At 43.2% G+C, this 15,434-nt stretch overlaps 1 protein-coding gene across 2 annotated transcripts; it reads left to right on the top strand.

Annotated features, from left to right (window-relative positions):
* The first annotated feature begins 204 nt into the window (after positions 1 to 204).
* LOC131395500 (cytochrome c) lies at positions 205 to 2,402 on the top strand. Of its 2 annotated transcripts, none has more exons than XM_058527373.1 (3): positions 205 to 289; positions 1,368 to 1,544; positions 1,658 to 2,402. In XM_058527373.1, exons 2-3 carry the CDS (start codon positions 1,376 to 1,378, stop codon positions 1,804 to 1,806), a joined length of 318 nt encoding a protein of 105 aa, XP_058383356.1. In that variant the 5' UTR covers positions 205 to 289; positions 1,368 to 1,375; the 3' UTR covers positions 1,807 to 2,402. The 2 variants fall into 2 exon arrangements, with proteins under 2 accessions (XP_058383356.1, XP_058383348.1); XM_058527365.1 differs by lacking the exon at positions 205 to 289 and adding an exon at positions 308 to 759.
* The last annotated feature ends 13,032 nt before the right edge of the window (positions 2,403 to 15,434 follow it).

Here is a 15,434-nt window from a genome sequence, read left to right as displayed (position 1 = left end):
TAACTGCCTGGCAAGAGAGGCCTCGAAAGGAAGGGCACCAACGCGGCACACTCTACCCTGCTAGCCGGCATGCGCGCTCAGGTCGCGGACGCAGGCCCTGGAGACTGGAGCCAATGAGGCGCGGTAACGTCACTGCGTATCAGCCCGCGCGGCCGCACGTCGGGCCGCGGGAGGGCGGAGCGAGTTCGGTTGCACCAACACCGGTACATAGGCGCGGACCGGCGTGTCCTTGGAGTTAGAAAGCGGGACGTCCGGCTTAGGAGCGGGAGTATCGCGCGCGGAAAGAGCGGTGAGCTCCGGGTGCAGGGACCGCTGCTGGGAGCAGGCGGAGCCTTGGGGGGCGCGCGCCTGTGTGGGGGGCGCGCGAGCGAGCGGAGGCCCGCGCCCGGGACCGCCGAGTGACCCCGCGTGGAGCGGGCAGGGAATGGCGATCTGTACTGTCTCAGCCCGAATCGGGTGGGATACGGCCTGAGATGGGGCGGAACCCCAACTAGGTAAACTCCGGACTCAAGTCAAGGCCCAGAGGCGGCTGAGACACGGATCTGACCGAGACGCAGGGCTTCCCATTGTCGGGGTTGAAGGGCTGTGGAAATAGTAGATAAGATTTTCTCCGGGGTGAGGGCGGGAGTACCGGGACCCTGCGCAGCGCCTCGCGTCCTTTTTCAAAGAGCAAAAGTTACTGCTTCTCCAGTAAGGGGTTATTTTTTACCCTGGACACCTGTCGCTTCTCTCTTTAACCTACTCAGGCATCTCGGAAAGGTAGGTTTCGTCAGTGTCCTTGAAACCGGGCAGGATGGGTAACCTCGTGTTCGATCCTGGGGATTCCAGAGCTGGGGGATGGGGGTCCCTGGGAGACCTCGCAGCCCGCCGCTGCACCCCCCACCCACAGCAAAACAGTTTAGAGTGAGCTGAGCAGCCTGAATCGACCATGACCTCTTTTTTTAATGTTTTGCCTTATTCTCAGAGAGAAATAGCTTTAAATTGTAGTATGAGTGCAATTAGGTCTTAAAAGTTGGAATGTTGGTGGTTTGGGTTTAATGTAATCGCGGTTCAGCTTAATCAGATTTGTGACTTTTTGTGACCTTGGCCTCACCTTTTGAAACAATTTTAAACTAGTTTCTCACTTGCTTACTTGGGCTTTGACCTTTCATGACTTAAACACACATGGATGTCTTTTTAGCGAAGTTCTCCTTTCAAATAGTGTTTTTGGTATTAAAGAGTATTGTAAGTGTACTAAGTAAAACATCCTGGTACTTAATGTCTTAGATTTGCAATGGATTAGTAATTAAGTGACTGGCATGATCATTGGTTTCCAGTGTATTTTTACTTGGAGGAAAAATGTAATAAATCGAGTCTTTCATTTTTAGATTTAAAAATGGGTGATGTTGAGAAGGGCAAGAAGATTTTTGTTCAGAAGTGTGCCCAGTGCCATACTGTGGAAAAGGGAGGCAAGCACAAGACTGGGCCAAATCTCCATGGTCTCTTTGGGCGAAAGACAGGTCAGGCCCCTGGATTCTCTTACACAGATGCCAACAAGAACAAAGGTAAGAGGGATAGAGTTGCTAAATAACCGAAGTACAAACTGCATGAATGTAATCTATGGTAAACCCTTTATCAGGAGGGTAAAATACTTAACACTACATCCCTCCTTGTTTAGGCATCACCTGGAAAGAGGAAACACTGATGGAGTATTTGGAGAATCCCAAGAAGTACATCCCTGGAACAAAAATGATCTTCGCTGGCATTAAGAAGAAGGCAGAAAGGGAAGACTTAATAGCCTATCTCAAAAAAGCTACTAATGAGTAATAGATGGCCGCTGCCTTATTTATTACAAAACAGAAACGTCTCATGCCCTTTTTTATGTGTACCATATTTAAATTGATCTCATACACTAGAATTCAGATCATGTATGGCTGATAGAATGTTTCTGTTGAACAGTCCTGATTTAAATAAGATTGGCTTGTGGCTAAATGGATACAAAAGACTTTTGGTAGTAATTCCAATCCAGTAAGTGTTATCCCTGTTTTCCCCTTCTAAAGATATGATTGGACTTGATTAGTGATGTTCAACTTTTCACAGAGATGGTGAATGTCGTCTCAAAACCTATAGGAGATTGGTTTTATATTTAGATTTATATAACTGGTTATAGTAATATATTGAAATACTGAGGAGATTACTGTTTCATAGAACAGAGCAAGACTTACCTGTTCCAAGTTGTGTTCATTAGCCTGTTAAAGGCAAAGGCTGAAGATAAACTGACAATGTCCACTTTATCTTTTTGGTCTTAACTATACCAATTCAATTAAAATTCCCTATATCTAAAATGTTGCCTTTTACTTAATGAAAGGCATTTTAGTGTGGTTTATGTATAATTTCAAATAAAGACTATTTAACACTTCTGACATTTTATTGATGATGTGTGAGGTCAGATGCTTTAAAATTCAGCATGACAAACTTTGCTTGTGAATTCTTTTCTAAGTCATACTAGGTTATAATTGAGGGTTGTCTTTTAAACAGCTATTCAAAAACACATACAACTAGAACTACTGTATATGTATGATTGGTAATGGTGCTTTTGCCAACTCAGGAGATATACCATCGGCACAAATTTGTAAATTATGTGATTGTAAGGCTTAAGAATTTAAAAAAGTCACAGATTGTGGTTTTTCTAATGTCCTTGATTTAATGACTGATACCAAAATTTTAATGTTTGAAAAGTACAATAGCTCTAAATATTGATGCAGCAATGTTACTAGTCATAGTACTAGGTTGCGTTTACTTGGTCCTCTAGGACAGCCTCAACTAGAACATTTCAGTAATCCAGCCTTAGAGTTTCTTGGGCCAGAATGAGCACTGCAGCATTTCTGCCAAACGTGGATAGAATGTGCTTCTAGCCATAGTTTTGTGGTATTTAACAGTGTATAATTTATGTACTAAATTATTTCATACACAGTCCATGTCATATATGTTTAGAGTAGTTCCTGGAAATTTTATGGAGATAGTAAGCTTGAACTAAGCCATAAAGAATGGTGAAAGAGGGGGCCGGCACCGTGGCTTAGCAGTTAAGTGCGCGCACTCCACTACTGGCAGCCCGGGTTTGGATCCTGGGCGCACACCAATGCACCGCTTCTCTGCCCATGCTGAGGCAGCATCCCACATACAGCAACTAGAAGGATGTGCAACTATGACATACAACTATCTACTGGGGCTTTGGGGAGGAAAAAAAGGAGGAGGATTGGGAATAGATGTTAGCTCAGAGCCGGTCTTCCTCAGCAAAAAGAGAAGGATTAGCATGAATGTTAGCTCAGGGCTGATCTTCCTCACAAAAAAGAAAAAATGGTGAGAGAAATTCTCAGGTAGAAAAATAAATCTGTGCTGGTGGTAAGAGCCATGTCTGGGACAATGAGGACACTGGGAGGAGGCCTTGTCAATGTTTTCACAGGTGATGGGGTGATTAGATAGGCCTTTAAGGCCTGACAGAGCAATTTGTAACTTGTAAATCTTACTTTCAATCATTGGAGAAATGTGAGAAAGCAAGGAAGTCAGTCTGGAAACATGTGCAGAAACAATTTGGGGAAGCAAAAGAAAGCCTGCTATAATTCAGATGGTGAGTGCTAGTCTGAGTATTAATGAGTTAAATCTTTCCTTTTTTTGGTGAGGAAGATTGGCCTTGAGCTAACATCTGTGCCAATCTTCCTCTACTTTGCATGTGGGATGCCGCCACAGCATGGCTTGACGAGTGGTCTGTAGGTCCGTGGGATCCGAACCCACGAACCCCGGGCCACTGAAGCAGAACACGTGAACTTAACCTCTACACCGCCAGGCCGACCCCTGAGTATTAATGATGGGGAATTAAAAACTGCATCCTGGAAATCCTTCAGAAGTAAAGCCTCTGTAACAGAGGCCTTAGTAACTGCATCAGTTAGTGAAATTTTGAGACAGTATAGTGATTAGCTTGTAAGAGGCAGTTCTGGACCACTATGGGAAGACATGGAGACCAGGGAGTTGATTTAGTTCTGTGTCTCTTACATCAAGTAAGGCCTGTGTTGGCACAGATAATTACTGAGTACCTGCTGCATTCTGGGCCAGTTAGACTCAATAAGTGCCTCTAGTGATTTATAATGTAAGTGATCCTATAGTTTATTCAAAAGAAGGGACATTCCCAGCTGAAAGGGGTATATGCTGTCTTAGAAATAAATGATAAAAAGCCAGCACTGTATAACCCATGTGTCTTCATTCCTCATGCTTCATTGTAGGTGGCTTGGTGACTGATATAAAAAGTGAGAGCCAGATGTATTTAAGGAGTGTTTTTTCCAGGGCCACCTACGCTCAGTATTTTGTCTAGAACAGCACTGTCCAATAGAACTTTCTGTGATGATGGATTGGATTTGTACTGTCCAGTATGGTAGCCACTAACCACATGTGGCTATTAAGCCCTTGAAATATGGCTAGGTGACCACAGAACTGAATTTTTAATTTTATAGAACTTGAGTTTAAATTTATATAGCCACAAATGAAATGGCTAATGGCTAGTGTATTGACAGCACAGGTCTAGAACTAGAACCAGTGGTCTATAGCAAAAGTACTTCCCCTGGACTCTATTTTCTTAATCTAGGATTCTTGCAAGTATACTAAGTACCCTTCAGAACGCTGATTCCAATTCCTGTTTCGAAGTCTGATGTGCTCATCTCTGTAATTTTACCGTACGTTTTACCGGTTCCATTCATAATTTGGCACTTTAGGTAGGTGGCATTCTGGTAGGAGGTAGAAGAGATACCTTTTTGTCATCGTTTTCCCACACTTTTCTCCAATTTTTTTTAGAGACATTTTGTTGTACATTTTCGTTTTAACCTCTGAAGATTCTTGTAAATTGGAAAGGCTGTGATGGAATTCATATGCTGTCTAGGAAGAGGCCTTACCAGGGGCTGTCCCTTCCCAGTTGACTAGACTCAGGCTGTTTCATGTCAGTCAAGCTCAGGCAAGAGTAAACCAAATCCAATTTACTTACAATGGAAAGTATTAATTTTTAGTGATGGTGTCTTTTGGCTCCCCTTCATATTAGAATACAGATGATCCTCGATTTAGCATGGTTTGACCTAGGATTTTTTGGCTTTACTATGGTGCAAAAGTGCTATGTATTCAGTAGAAACTGCACTTTGAATTATGAATTTTGATCTTTCCCCGAGCTAGTGATACATGTACGATACTTGTGATGCTGGGTAGTAGCATCGAGCCACAGCTCCCAGTCAGCCACACGATCACAAGGGTAAACAACTGATACACAACCATTTTGTTTTTCACTTTCAGTACAGTGGTCAACAAACTACATGAGATAGCCACTACTTTATTATAAAATAGGCCTTGTGTTAGGTGATTTTGCCCAACTGTTGGCTAATGGATGTGTTTTGAGCACATTCAAGGTAGGCTAGGCTAAGCTATGATGTTCAATAGTTTAAGTGTATTAAATGCATTTTCGACTTAGCATATTTTCAACTTATGATGGGTTTATCGACACGTAACTCCATTGTAAGTCAAGGAAGATCTGTACCTTGAAAGCCGGGTAAGATGTTGCTGAGCATGGAATTAGAGCTGTTAAGGTAGCATTCATAAAGGCAAGGCTGATGCCTGACAGCATGTGAATACACCTCTATAGTGACCAGGAAGTTTGTCTCCCAGATGACTCCTCTAGTCAGTGCTGGAATATGCACTGAACTGCTTCTTTGGCTCCATTTTTTGTGCCCCAGACTGACCATTGACCTGGTGTTCACATACTTAGAGTATAATGCAAAATACTAGGTTTTCGCATGCTTAATAACAGTAGGATTCCAGCTTATCTTATTTGGAATCTGAGGTATCTGAAAACTGGTCATACCATCAGGCTGTCTTGGTTCACTCAGAAAGCTAAACAGGGGCCTACCCGGTGGCGTAGTGGTTGGGTTCACGCACACCACTTTGGCAGCCTGGGGTTTGCGGATTCAAATCCCGGGAGTGGACCAATGCACTGCTCATCAAGCCATGTTGTGGGGGCATCCCACATACAAAATAGAGGAAGGTGGACACAGATGTTAGCTGAGGGACTGTCTTCCTCAGCAAAAAGAGGAAGATTGGCAACAGATGTTAGCTCAGGGCCAATCTTCCTCACAAAAAAAACGCTAAACAGTCAGTGTTTATTAGTTTATTTCTCAAAGGGTAAATATATATCCAGGCTCTCAGGAGAATCTTCACTGGTAGCCTGTCTATGTATCACCAACAAAGTATAACTTTCTGTACATGGAAATATACAACAGCGAGAGGACCAATATGTGGTAATTGATACATCATTGACAGTTTTTAGAAATTGCCTGGCAGAAATGCCAAGAGATGAACTGATTGGCTGACTTGCTAGAGCTTTGGTAAAATGGGATATTTTAATCACATTAGACAAGTCCTAGTGTTGGAACAGGAAGAGTTCTTGGAGATCCTTAGAATCCAGCTGTGCCATTATACAGATGTGAAGTTAACCTGAACTCGGCTCCAGGAACTATGGGAACTACTCACGTTGGGTTGGGTTGGGCTGGGCCAGGCCACTTACAGGACCTGGTGGTCCAACCTAGCTAGTCACTGAGAGGAGGGAAACTGAGGCATAAAACAGCTGGGTTTGGAAAGGGATAAGTTTAGCCCAGTGCCCCAACACCCCTACCTGAGCTGTAAAGCTTTCCTCTTGAGGGGCTGAGGTATGTGGTGGACAGGAGCCAAGCAGCCTGAGATGGAACATAACCCATACCCCTTCTGGAGTGTTCCCTTCCCACATATGAGGAGCCCTGCCTGGGAGCTTGCTCTTTGAAGGGTGCTGAGCCCAAATTGGCCATAGTCAAGTGCTCTCACCACTGGCCTGATTACAGGGCCCTCACTTGGGGGAGGGAAACCATTCTCCACCTCCTTTTCCATCCCTCTAGATTTGTTCACGTTTTGCACTCTTTTTTTTTTTTTGCTGAGGAAGATCAGCCCTGAGCTAACATCCATGCCAGTACTCCTCTTTTTTTTTTTTGCTGAGGAAGACTGGCCCTGAGCTAACATCCATGCCCATCTTCCTCCACTCTATGTGGGACGCCGCCACAGCATGGCCTGACAAGCGGTGCATCAGTGCGCGCCCGGGATCCGAACCCGGGCCGCTAGCAGTGGAGCGTGCGCACTTAACCACTATGCCATGGGGCCGGCCCCAACATTTTGCACTCTTAACGCCTACTAATAGGTTGTCTACGCTGAAAAAACTAGCTGATGAGCCACATAGCCAAAACCACAACCAAGATACCCTACTGGAATTCAGACTTAATCTAAACCCCCTTTATCCAGACATATAGAGAGCTCATTAGAGCTGCTTTTTTGCTTTTTCTTCCTCTACATTAGAAATGCGGCTATGGGGGCTGGCCCGGTGGGGTAGTGGTTAAATTCGCGGTCTCTGCTTCAGTGGCCCGGGTTCAGATCCCGGGTGTGGACCTACGCACCGCTCATCAAGCCATGCTGTGGTGGCATCCCACGTACAAAATAGAGGAAGATGGGCACAGATGTTATTAGCTCAGGGCCAATCTTCCTCAGCAAAAAGAGGAGAATTGGCAACAGATGTTAGCTCACTGCTAATCTTCCTCACACACACAAAAAAAAGGAGCTATGTTCCATATTGGTGCCATTCAATAATGTGTCTATAGCCTGAACAGTGTACTTTGAAAAAGAACCATTGGACTAGTTAATTGTATTATCTGTGGTGTAATGCAGAGAATGCTGGGTTTGGGATTAGAAAAATTGTGTTCAGAGTCAGGGTCGGCAAACAATATAGCCCATGGGCCCAACCTGGTCAGACACGTGTTTTTGTAAATAAAACTTTATTGGAGCACAGCCACATTTATTCACGTCTTATCTAGGGATCCTTTCGTGCTACAACATCAGAGTTGAGTAGTGACAGAGGCTGTATGGCCCACCAAACCTTTAGGTTTTTACTGACTGCACTTTACAAGAAACGGTTCTTGACTGCTAGAGCTTTGCAGTCTTGTTTTTGCCATCTGGAGAATAGGAATAATTTCTGCCTCATAAGATTGCTATCAAACATTCATTGAATGACATCTGGGAAAGCTCTTAACAGGTAAGCACTGAAATATTTGTTTTGTTCATTTTATATCCATGTCAAATTCCTTGAAAGTCACATAGTGAAAAATTACTGCTTCCAAGGTTAGTAGTGACCTAATTGTCACGTTTAGAATTCTTTTCTATTCTCAATTGGCTCTGATGATCTCTAGGACATTCGACACCTCTGACTACTCATTTTTTTACCTTCCTAGGTTTAAGTTAGTTTCACCCCCACATAGAATAAAACATATAGGCATCATAAAATCTTTATGCACGTGTAGCTGTAATCATCTGTTGGTAACCCACATAAATACTTCAGTGTGACATTTTGCCCAAATTCTAGTCCCATAACTCAAATTGCTTTATAGTTATATATTCACATCTCAATTTATCCTCACCATCACAGAAGGTATATGGAACAGGTGTTGTCTGTATTTAATAGCTGAGTAAACAGGCTTAGAGAGGTTGTTACTGCTGAAGGTCACACAGGTACATTACTTTGGTAGTAGTATTACGTGTACTTGCATTGCTTTTACACAGTGACTTCTGAAACTCCATATACTAGGTCATCTCTGTTAGCCTCTTGACAAAACTCACACACCTCCTTTCCTTACTAGAGATAAGGCTTTCTCCAGGCCTCTACACCCCTGCAGCCCTGCCAAGTGGAGCCTGCTTGTTCTTCCACACGATCCACAACAGAGGCCTTGTAGTCTTGGCATCTTCCAGATCATTACTCTTCCTCTCACAGGCAGATGTACTTGCATGAGATTCGTGACACCTTCATGGACCATTTGCTGTTGTCTGCACTTCTGGGCCTTACATTCACTGAGAACTTCAGCACCTAGCTTATATACTTTTCCATTCCAACACTTTTTTTTTTTATTATTATTATCTTGGTAATAGCTACATACAAGTGAATGAATGACCCATCCTTAATGCCAAGTAGCTTCAAATTTTTTACTTGATTTTAACTCTTCTCAGCAGTTCTTTTCCATGGTTACAACTTAGACTTGTCATTACTCCGGAACTGCTCCTCCTCTGAAATTAGAGACCCTGCCACACCAATCTGATCACAGCTTCGTATTGCTCCATGTCTCTCGTTCTTATTTCTATTCTAGCAGCTAGAACCTGTCAAAAAGCCCCAGTCCCTGATCATTCCTTTGTGACCTCCCTTCTTTAGCCAGCCCCTCAGTGTGTCTTTTCAGTCACTGCATTGCCTGCATCCTCCACCTTTGTCCCCCGTGTTGCCTTTTGTGGCATCTGTTCTGCAAATACTCAGCCTGGGAGCAGCCCAGCCATCTGCTTTCTCCACTTCCACACCTGATCTGAGCACTGTTGGAGAAAATAACACACTTCTGCTGATCGGCACCACTGTAAACTTATCTCTGATTCAGCTGAACCAGCAGCAACTCTGTGCAACTGTCCATTCGTATACCCATTCTCTCCCAGTCTTCCTCATGGCTAATTTAGAAGTTCATCGTGCTCAAGCTTCTTCACTCACCCCTATCCCGGGTTCTCACAGCGGATGGCCTTGCCTCCCATTCCGGATATGAATTCTCTGCTTCCTGACTACAAGGAAGGTTTTTGTCATCCCCCAACTCCCACCATCAACAGTGTTCTTAATTCAGATATGGTTCAGAATGTTCAATTACATCAGAACAGTAGCTCCAGATGTCATAGATGCTCCAGCATGGTCACTCTCCCATTCCCAACCCCCTTGTCCTCTGCCTCCCTCTCCTGCAGAAGTTGAAAGAGCTAAATGCTTGCTTTCATTTCAATGTGAGGACTTTGCACTGGTAGCTACACTCCAACAGAGCAAATACACTAAGTTCTGGAAATTATAGCTTTTCTAATTCAATTTAAGTTTAATGAAATTATAGTTGTCCCTGCCTGCATTGGGCAGGGGTAATACATCTGGACCAACAGATGACAAATCTTTTCAGCTTGGGGATGATAGGGGAAGTCTACCAATTTTCTGAGTCACCGGCCCTGAGTTGGAGCATACCATATTGTCAGTAAGAGGAAAACTTTTTATGCTTTTTACTGGTGAATGTTAAAGACAGCCCAAGGATCTGAGCCCTCTGCTGACACTGCTTAATGGAATCGTAGGCACATTAACCCTTCTGTGCCTTAAATTTCCTCATCTGTAAAGTGACACTAATTGTATTAGCCGTTAGGGTTTTTGCGAGGATTAAACAAGAGAATGTGCTTGGCATGTTGCCTGGCACTCAGTAAACACTCAAATGGTAGCTAATTTAGAACTGGATGGGCAGGGCAAGTTGTCAAATTAACAGTTGGACAGATTGCATGGAAAGAAAAGGGTGCTCACTGAGATGACTTTTCCTGAAGTGAAGTGATTTAGTGGGAGAGAAGTGCCTAGTGTTAGAGAGTTATATCCATGACTCACGTCCATAATCTAGTAACTCACCCATCAGGTGGCATCTCATTCTCTATTAGTGACCAGGCCCAAGAGTCGATCAAGTCCAACCTCCGCCAACTCCATTCACCTTGAGAGCTTTTTTGAGGGGATCTGAGCTGTGTCATCAGAGGGTTAAATGGGCACCTAATTTTACACTCATTGTCTAAGTGTGTCTAGTTTTTCCAGTAACCTAACAAAGACATAGTTTTTAATACCTTATTTACTGGGATTATGCCAGCCCTAGCCAACTTCTCCTGAACCTTTATTTGTTTTTTTAAAGATTTTATTTATTTATTTTTCCCCCCGAAGCCCCAGTAGATAGTTGTGTGTCATAGCTGCACATCCTTCTAGTTGCTGTATGTGGGACGTGGTCCCAGCATGGCCGGAGAAGCAGTCCGTGGGTGCGCACCCGGGATCCGAACCCGGGCCGCCAGCAGCAGAGCGCGCGCACTTAACCGCTAAGCCACGGGGCCGGCCCTCTCCTGAACCTTTAAAGGTAATCGCAACAAGAAGGGAGACAAATCAAGATGGGAATGTGTGCATTAGAGGCTGTTTAGAGTGGGATATGTTTGGGAGGCTGGCTCCAGCCCTTCTCTATTCCCCCTCCCAGGAGGATTTATCTGGAGGTTTAATCCAGGTCATAGTAGGGTGCCATCTGGAGGGCCCTGGCCTGTGAATAATTAGTGCTCCTGTTTCCCGTCTTGTCACAAGAAGTTGCTAACCCGTCTTGAGCAATGTTCAGTAGTTATATTGTTAAAGTATACTGATTCTGGAACATCAGTACTTCAGATAGTTCTTGGATGGGTCATGTGTAATATTACGAAACACCACTATGCTAGTCAAACAGACACTGTATGCCCTGTGCACAGGTTAGAGACAGTATGGGAAGAGATCTGTGGGAAAGATTTTTCATTTGTGAATCTCCTGAATTAGACTAGGTTAAGGTATTTAATGTCTTGGTATATACATCATAATATTAGGCAAAAAAAAAAGATATTTAAAGAACGAGTGCTTAGTGGGAAAAGCCTGCCCATTTCACCCCTTTCCAACTTGGCATCTCTCAAGGTAAGGTAATGAAGGAGACCCTCTTGTATTGTAAATCAAGATCATGTAAAGACTTGAGCACTCTTTTTAGCATAATAAAGCAAAATGTAGGCTGTATTCTTTTTGTACATCTCCTGCCCAGAAGATTCTGATAGCTTTCTTTCTATCCTCCACCCTAAAGTTGATCAAATAGGTCACAACCAAAGCCTGTATTAGTAAATACAAGAGGATTCAGGCAAGGCGTCTGACTTTCCAGTGTATCTTAGCTGGAGCAGTTGGTCCCTCTGCCTAAGCTGATTCTCCAGCAGAATGCCTTGAAATGCCTTTACCCTTGGCCTTCTCCACAACAGCTGCCATATCTGAATCCAACTACTTTTTGAATTTATAGGAAGACAGGGAACTGCCCCTGAGGACACAGTCACAATCTCCCCACCCTTGCTTCCTCTCCTGTTTCACTGACCATTTCTTCTCAGCCTCATTTGTAGGTTTCTTTTTGGGCCGGCCCTGTGGCTTAGTGGTTAAGTGCGCGCGCTCTGCTGCTGGTGGCCCGGGTTCAGATCCCAGGCGCGCACCAACGCACTGCTTCTCTGGCCATGCTGAGGCCGGTGTTCAGATCCCAGGCGCACACCAACGCACCGCTTCTCCGGCCATGCTGAGGCTGCGTCCCACATACAGCAACTAGAAGGATGTGCAGCTATGACAGACAACTATCTACTGGGGCTTTGGGGGAAAAATAAATAAATAAAATCTGTAGGTTTCTTTTTGTCCACTCTAGAAGAGATCACTGTTTGCCTACTCAATACCCATTCTCCTCTTTATTTTTAGTCACTGTTTGCCTACTCAATACCCATTCTCCTCTTTATTTTTAGTAACAGAACTTTGATTTTTTTTCCAGAGTGGTAATGTACCCTATAAAAGGCTACCCTGTCCAGCTTCCCTAGGTGTAGTCAATGGGTCTGGTGGAAGTCAGTTGGGTAGGACTTCTGAAAAATATTTAAAAAAAAAAAAACAGGAACTTCTTTAACACTTTAATAAACTTCCTTCTCCTTTAAGCCATTGTTATTTCTGTTTCTGTTATATGCAGCTCATTCTAATCCTAACTGATATCCCCACCCCTCATATAATATTAGTGTTCCCCAAAGTTATGCCTTTGATATTTTCTTTACATTTTTTCTCCTTGCTGCACACACACATGCCAGTGACTTCATATCTATATCTACAGTCCAAATCCCTCTTGAGCTCAAAAACCATATATTCAACTGCCTTTTGGACATCTTTATTTGTGTCCCCCCAGCTAGGCACTATGGTAGTTTGAATAAGGGCCCCCCCCAATATGTTAATGCCCTAATCCCTGGAACCTATGAATGCTACCTTTTATGGCAAAAGGGATTTTAAAATCTGATCAAATTAAGGATCTTGAGATGGAGAGTGTATATCTTGGATTATTCTGGTGGGCTGATGAGTCACAGAAGAAGGGAATGTGACAATGGAAGCAGAGATTGGAGGAATGGGGCCACAAACCAAGCAATGCTGGCAGCCTCTAGGAGCTGGAAGAGACAAGGAATAGATTCCCCTTTTGAATCTCCAGAAGGAATCAGCCCCCACACCTTGATTTTAGCCCACTGAGACCCATTTCAGATTTCTAACCTCCAGAACTGTAAGATAATAAGTTTAGGGTAATTCATTACAACAGCAGTGAGAAACTTGTTAGGCCAAACCTAACATACTCCAAAATAAATTCATTAACTTTTTCCCAAAACCTGATCCTTTTATATTTCCTATTGATACCAAACCTCTTAATCTCAAGTTCATGTGCAACAAGCCAGTCACTGGGACATCAGTGCTTGGAGATGGAGAAAAGTTTATTCGAATTGGCCAAAACAAAAAGGCAGGAGGATAGGTTTTCTCAAATCCACCTTAATGAAAGAAGAAAGCAGGGGGTCTTTATAGAGCTAAGGGGCTTGGGAGGAGGAGTTTCAGAGAAACAAAGGGGAAATCCATATTTCTTTCACTCCAGATAAGCCCTTAGGCAATCAGACTTCTGGGCAGCTGGGGGCTGGTTATCTGGTGGTTGTAATTTCCTTAAAGGCATTCTTTTCCTTCTGCAAAACAAGCTCATAAATCCTTGTGACCCTTGAGTCACACCTCAGGTTAAACAAGAAAACAGCAAATTAACAAGATTAACTTCTTTTTATCTGTGTTGGGAACAGGTCAAAGGGTAATCATATTCTTATTGAATATTTACCGTAACCTTCAGGTAGCCAGCTTCACATCTTGATTATCATATTACCCAAACCAGAAATTAGTCATATATCCTAGATTGTCCCACTCTATTATCCTTCACACATCACTGGGTATTTTCAGTTCTATGTATTAACTGTCATTCAAATCAGTTCCTAATTTAAGTTGGCATTATCTTCCATGTGTACCATTACTGTGGCAGAGTGGTTCTCAACTAGGGGTCAATTTGCCAACCAGGAGACATTTGGCAATGTCTGGTGACATTTTTGGTTGTTACCACTGTGTGGGGGTGCTATTGGCTGGCATCTAGTGGGTAGAGGCCAAGGATGCTACTGAACATTTTAGAGTGCACTGGACAGCCCCCACAACAAAGAATTATCTGGCCCAAAATGTAAATAGTGCCAAGATTGAGAAACCTTGCTGTAGTCTTACAACTAGTCTCCCTGCCCCCATATCAAACCACTCCAGTCATAATTGTTATAAGTTCCAATTCCCTGGTGAAATCTATTTTGTTATTAGTTATAAGACTTTAGAGTCTTTGACCCATAATGCCAATATCTGGATCACTTATTATAGATCTATTGTCTTTTCTTTCCTTTCATTTCTCAGTCATTTTTGTCCTTTTTTCTTGACATGCCAAGATTGAATTAATAATTGTATGCTGACATGGAGTATGAAAAAATATTGTGGCCCTGATTGTGTCAATGCAAATAAGTAATAATCACTCTATAGATAAGAGAGATAAGGTGAGTTTTACTTGAGCCCAACTGAGGATTATAACCCGGGAAGATGGTTTCCACAAGGGAAGAAAGTGTTCAGGAGAAGAATGGTTTTTAGTACAGTTTTACTTTTCAAACAAAGAACATACTTTAAACACGCCCAGGATACATATTCATCTAAGTTTCAAAGAGATATTCAGTTGCAAATTAGCAGGTCAACATGACCCTGATGTCCAGAATGTCTTCAGGAGTACTGCTATGAGTGTTACCAATACTGGTGATACTGGTGAGCATAGGAGGAGAAGTCTGCATTCTCATCTTCAAAGAGTGCATTCTTTTACTTTCAGACAGTGTTTAACGCATTCCTTACTTGAATGGTTTAAGCAAATGTACAATGTATGTTTGATAGGCCATAAATTAGGCCTTTCTAGTTCAAGCCAAAACAGTTTTGAACCAGAATAGCTACCCCATATACCTCAATATGTGAAAAATCTCTTGTCAGTTTATATCTTCCTCCAGAGAAAATTTACCCTTTTTTGGCTGGGTAAGATAGAATGGAGGCTGATTATCTTAATCCATTTAGAGACTGAGCTGACTTGAGGCTGGGTTGAAAATTTGGAAAGGCTTTTTCTGGGTCTGGTTCAACCCTGCTCTTAAAGTGTAGCCTTCCACTGATTCCAATAGAGCCTGGGGAGTTGACTGGGCTCATCCCAAGAGGTGTCTTGAGCTCTACCCTTGTCTGCTCAGCAGTGCAAGACTGACACAAACTCAGTTCTGCTCTTCAGAGCCTTTCTGCCTGGCTTCTTAGCCTCCTGCCTTGTGCAGCTGGAAAATTTGGCAAATGGCTTAAGGGTAGGGTTGTGGGCATGTATTTTGCCCCTTCCTGAGACATTCACCCTTCAAGTCTCTAC

This window comes from Diceros bicornis, chromosome 3 (assembly GCF_020826845.1).
Source record: "Diceros bicornis minor isolate mBicDic1 chromosome 3, mDicBic1.mat.cur, whole genome shotgun sequence".
NCBI classification, from domain to species: domain Eukaryota; kingdom Metazoa; phylum Chordata; class Mammalia; order Perissodactyla; family Rhinocerotidae; genus Diceros; species Diceros bicornis.
This window is presented reverse-complemented; position numbering and strand designations above follow the sequence as displayed.

Bases quoted from the DNA above. Each gene is read 5' to 3' on its own strand.
- LOC131395500 (XM_058527373.1), top strand. From the start codon at position 1,376: ATGGGTGATGTTGAGAAGGGCAAGAAGATTTTTGTTCAGAAGTGTGCC. The intron at 1,545-1,657 runs GTAAGAGGGATA...CTCCTTGTTTAG, and splicing joins AGATGCCAACAAGAACAAAG to GCATCACCTGGAAAGAGGAA.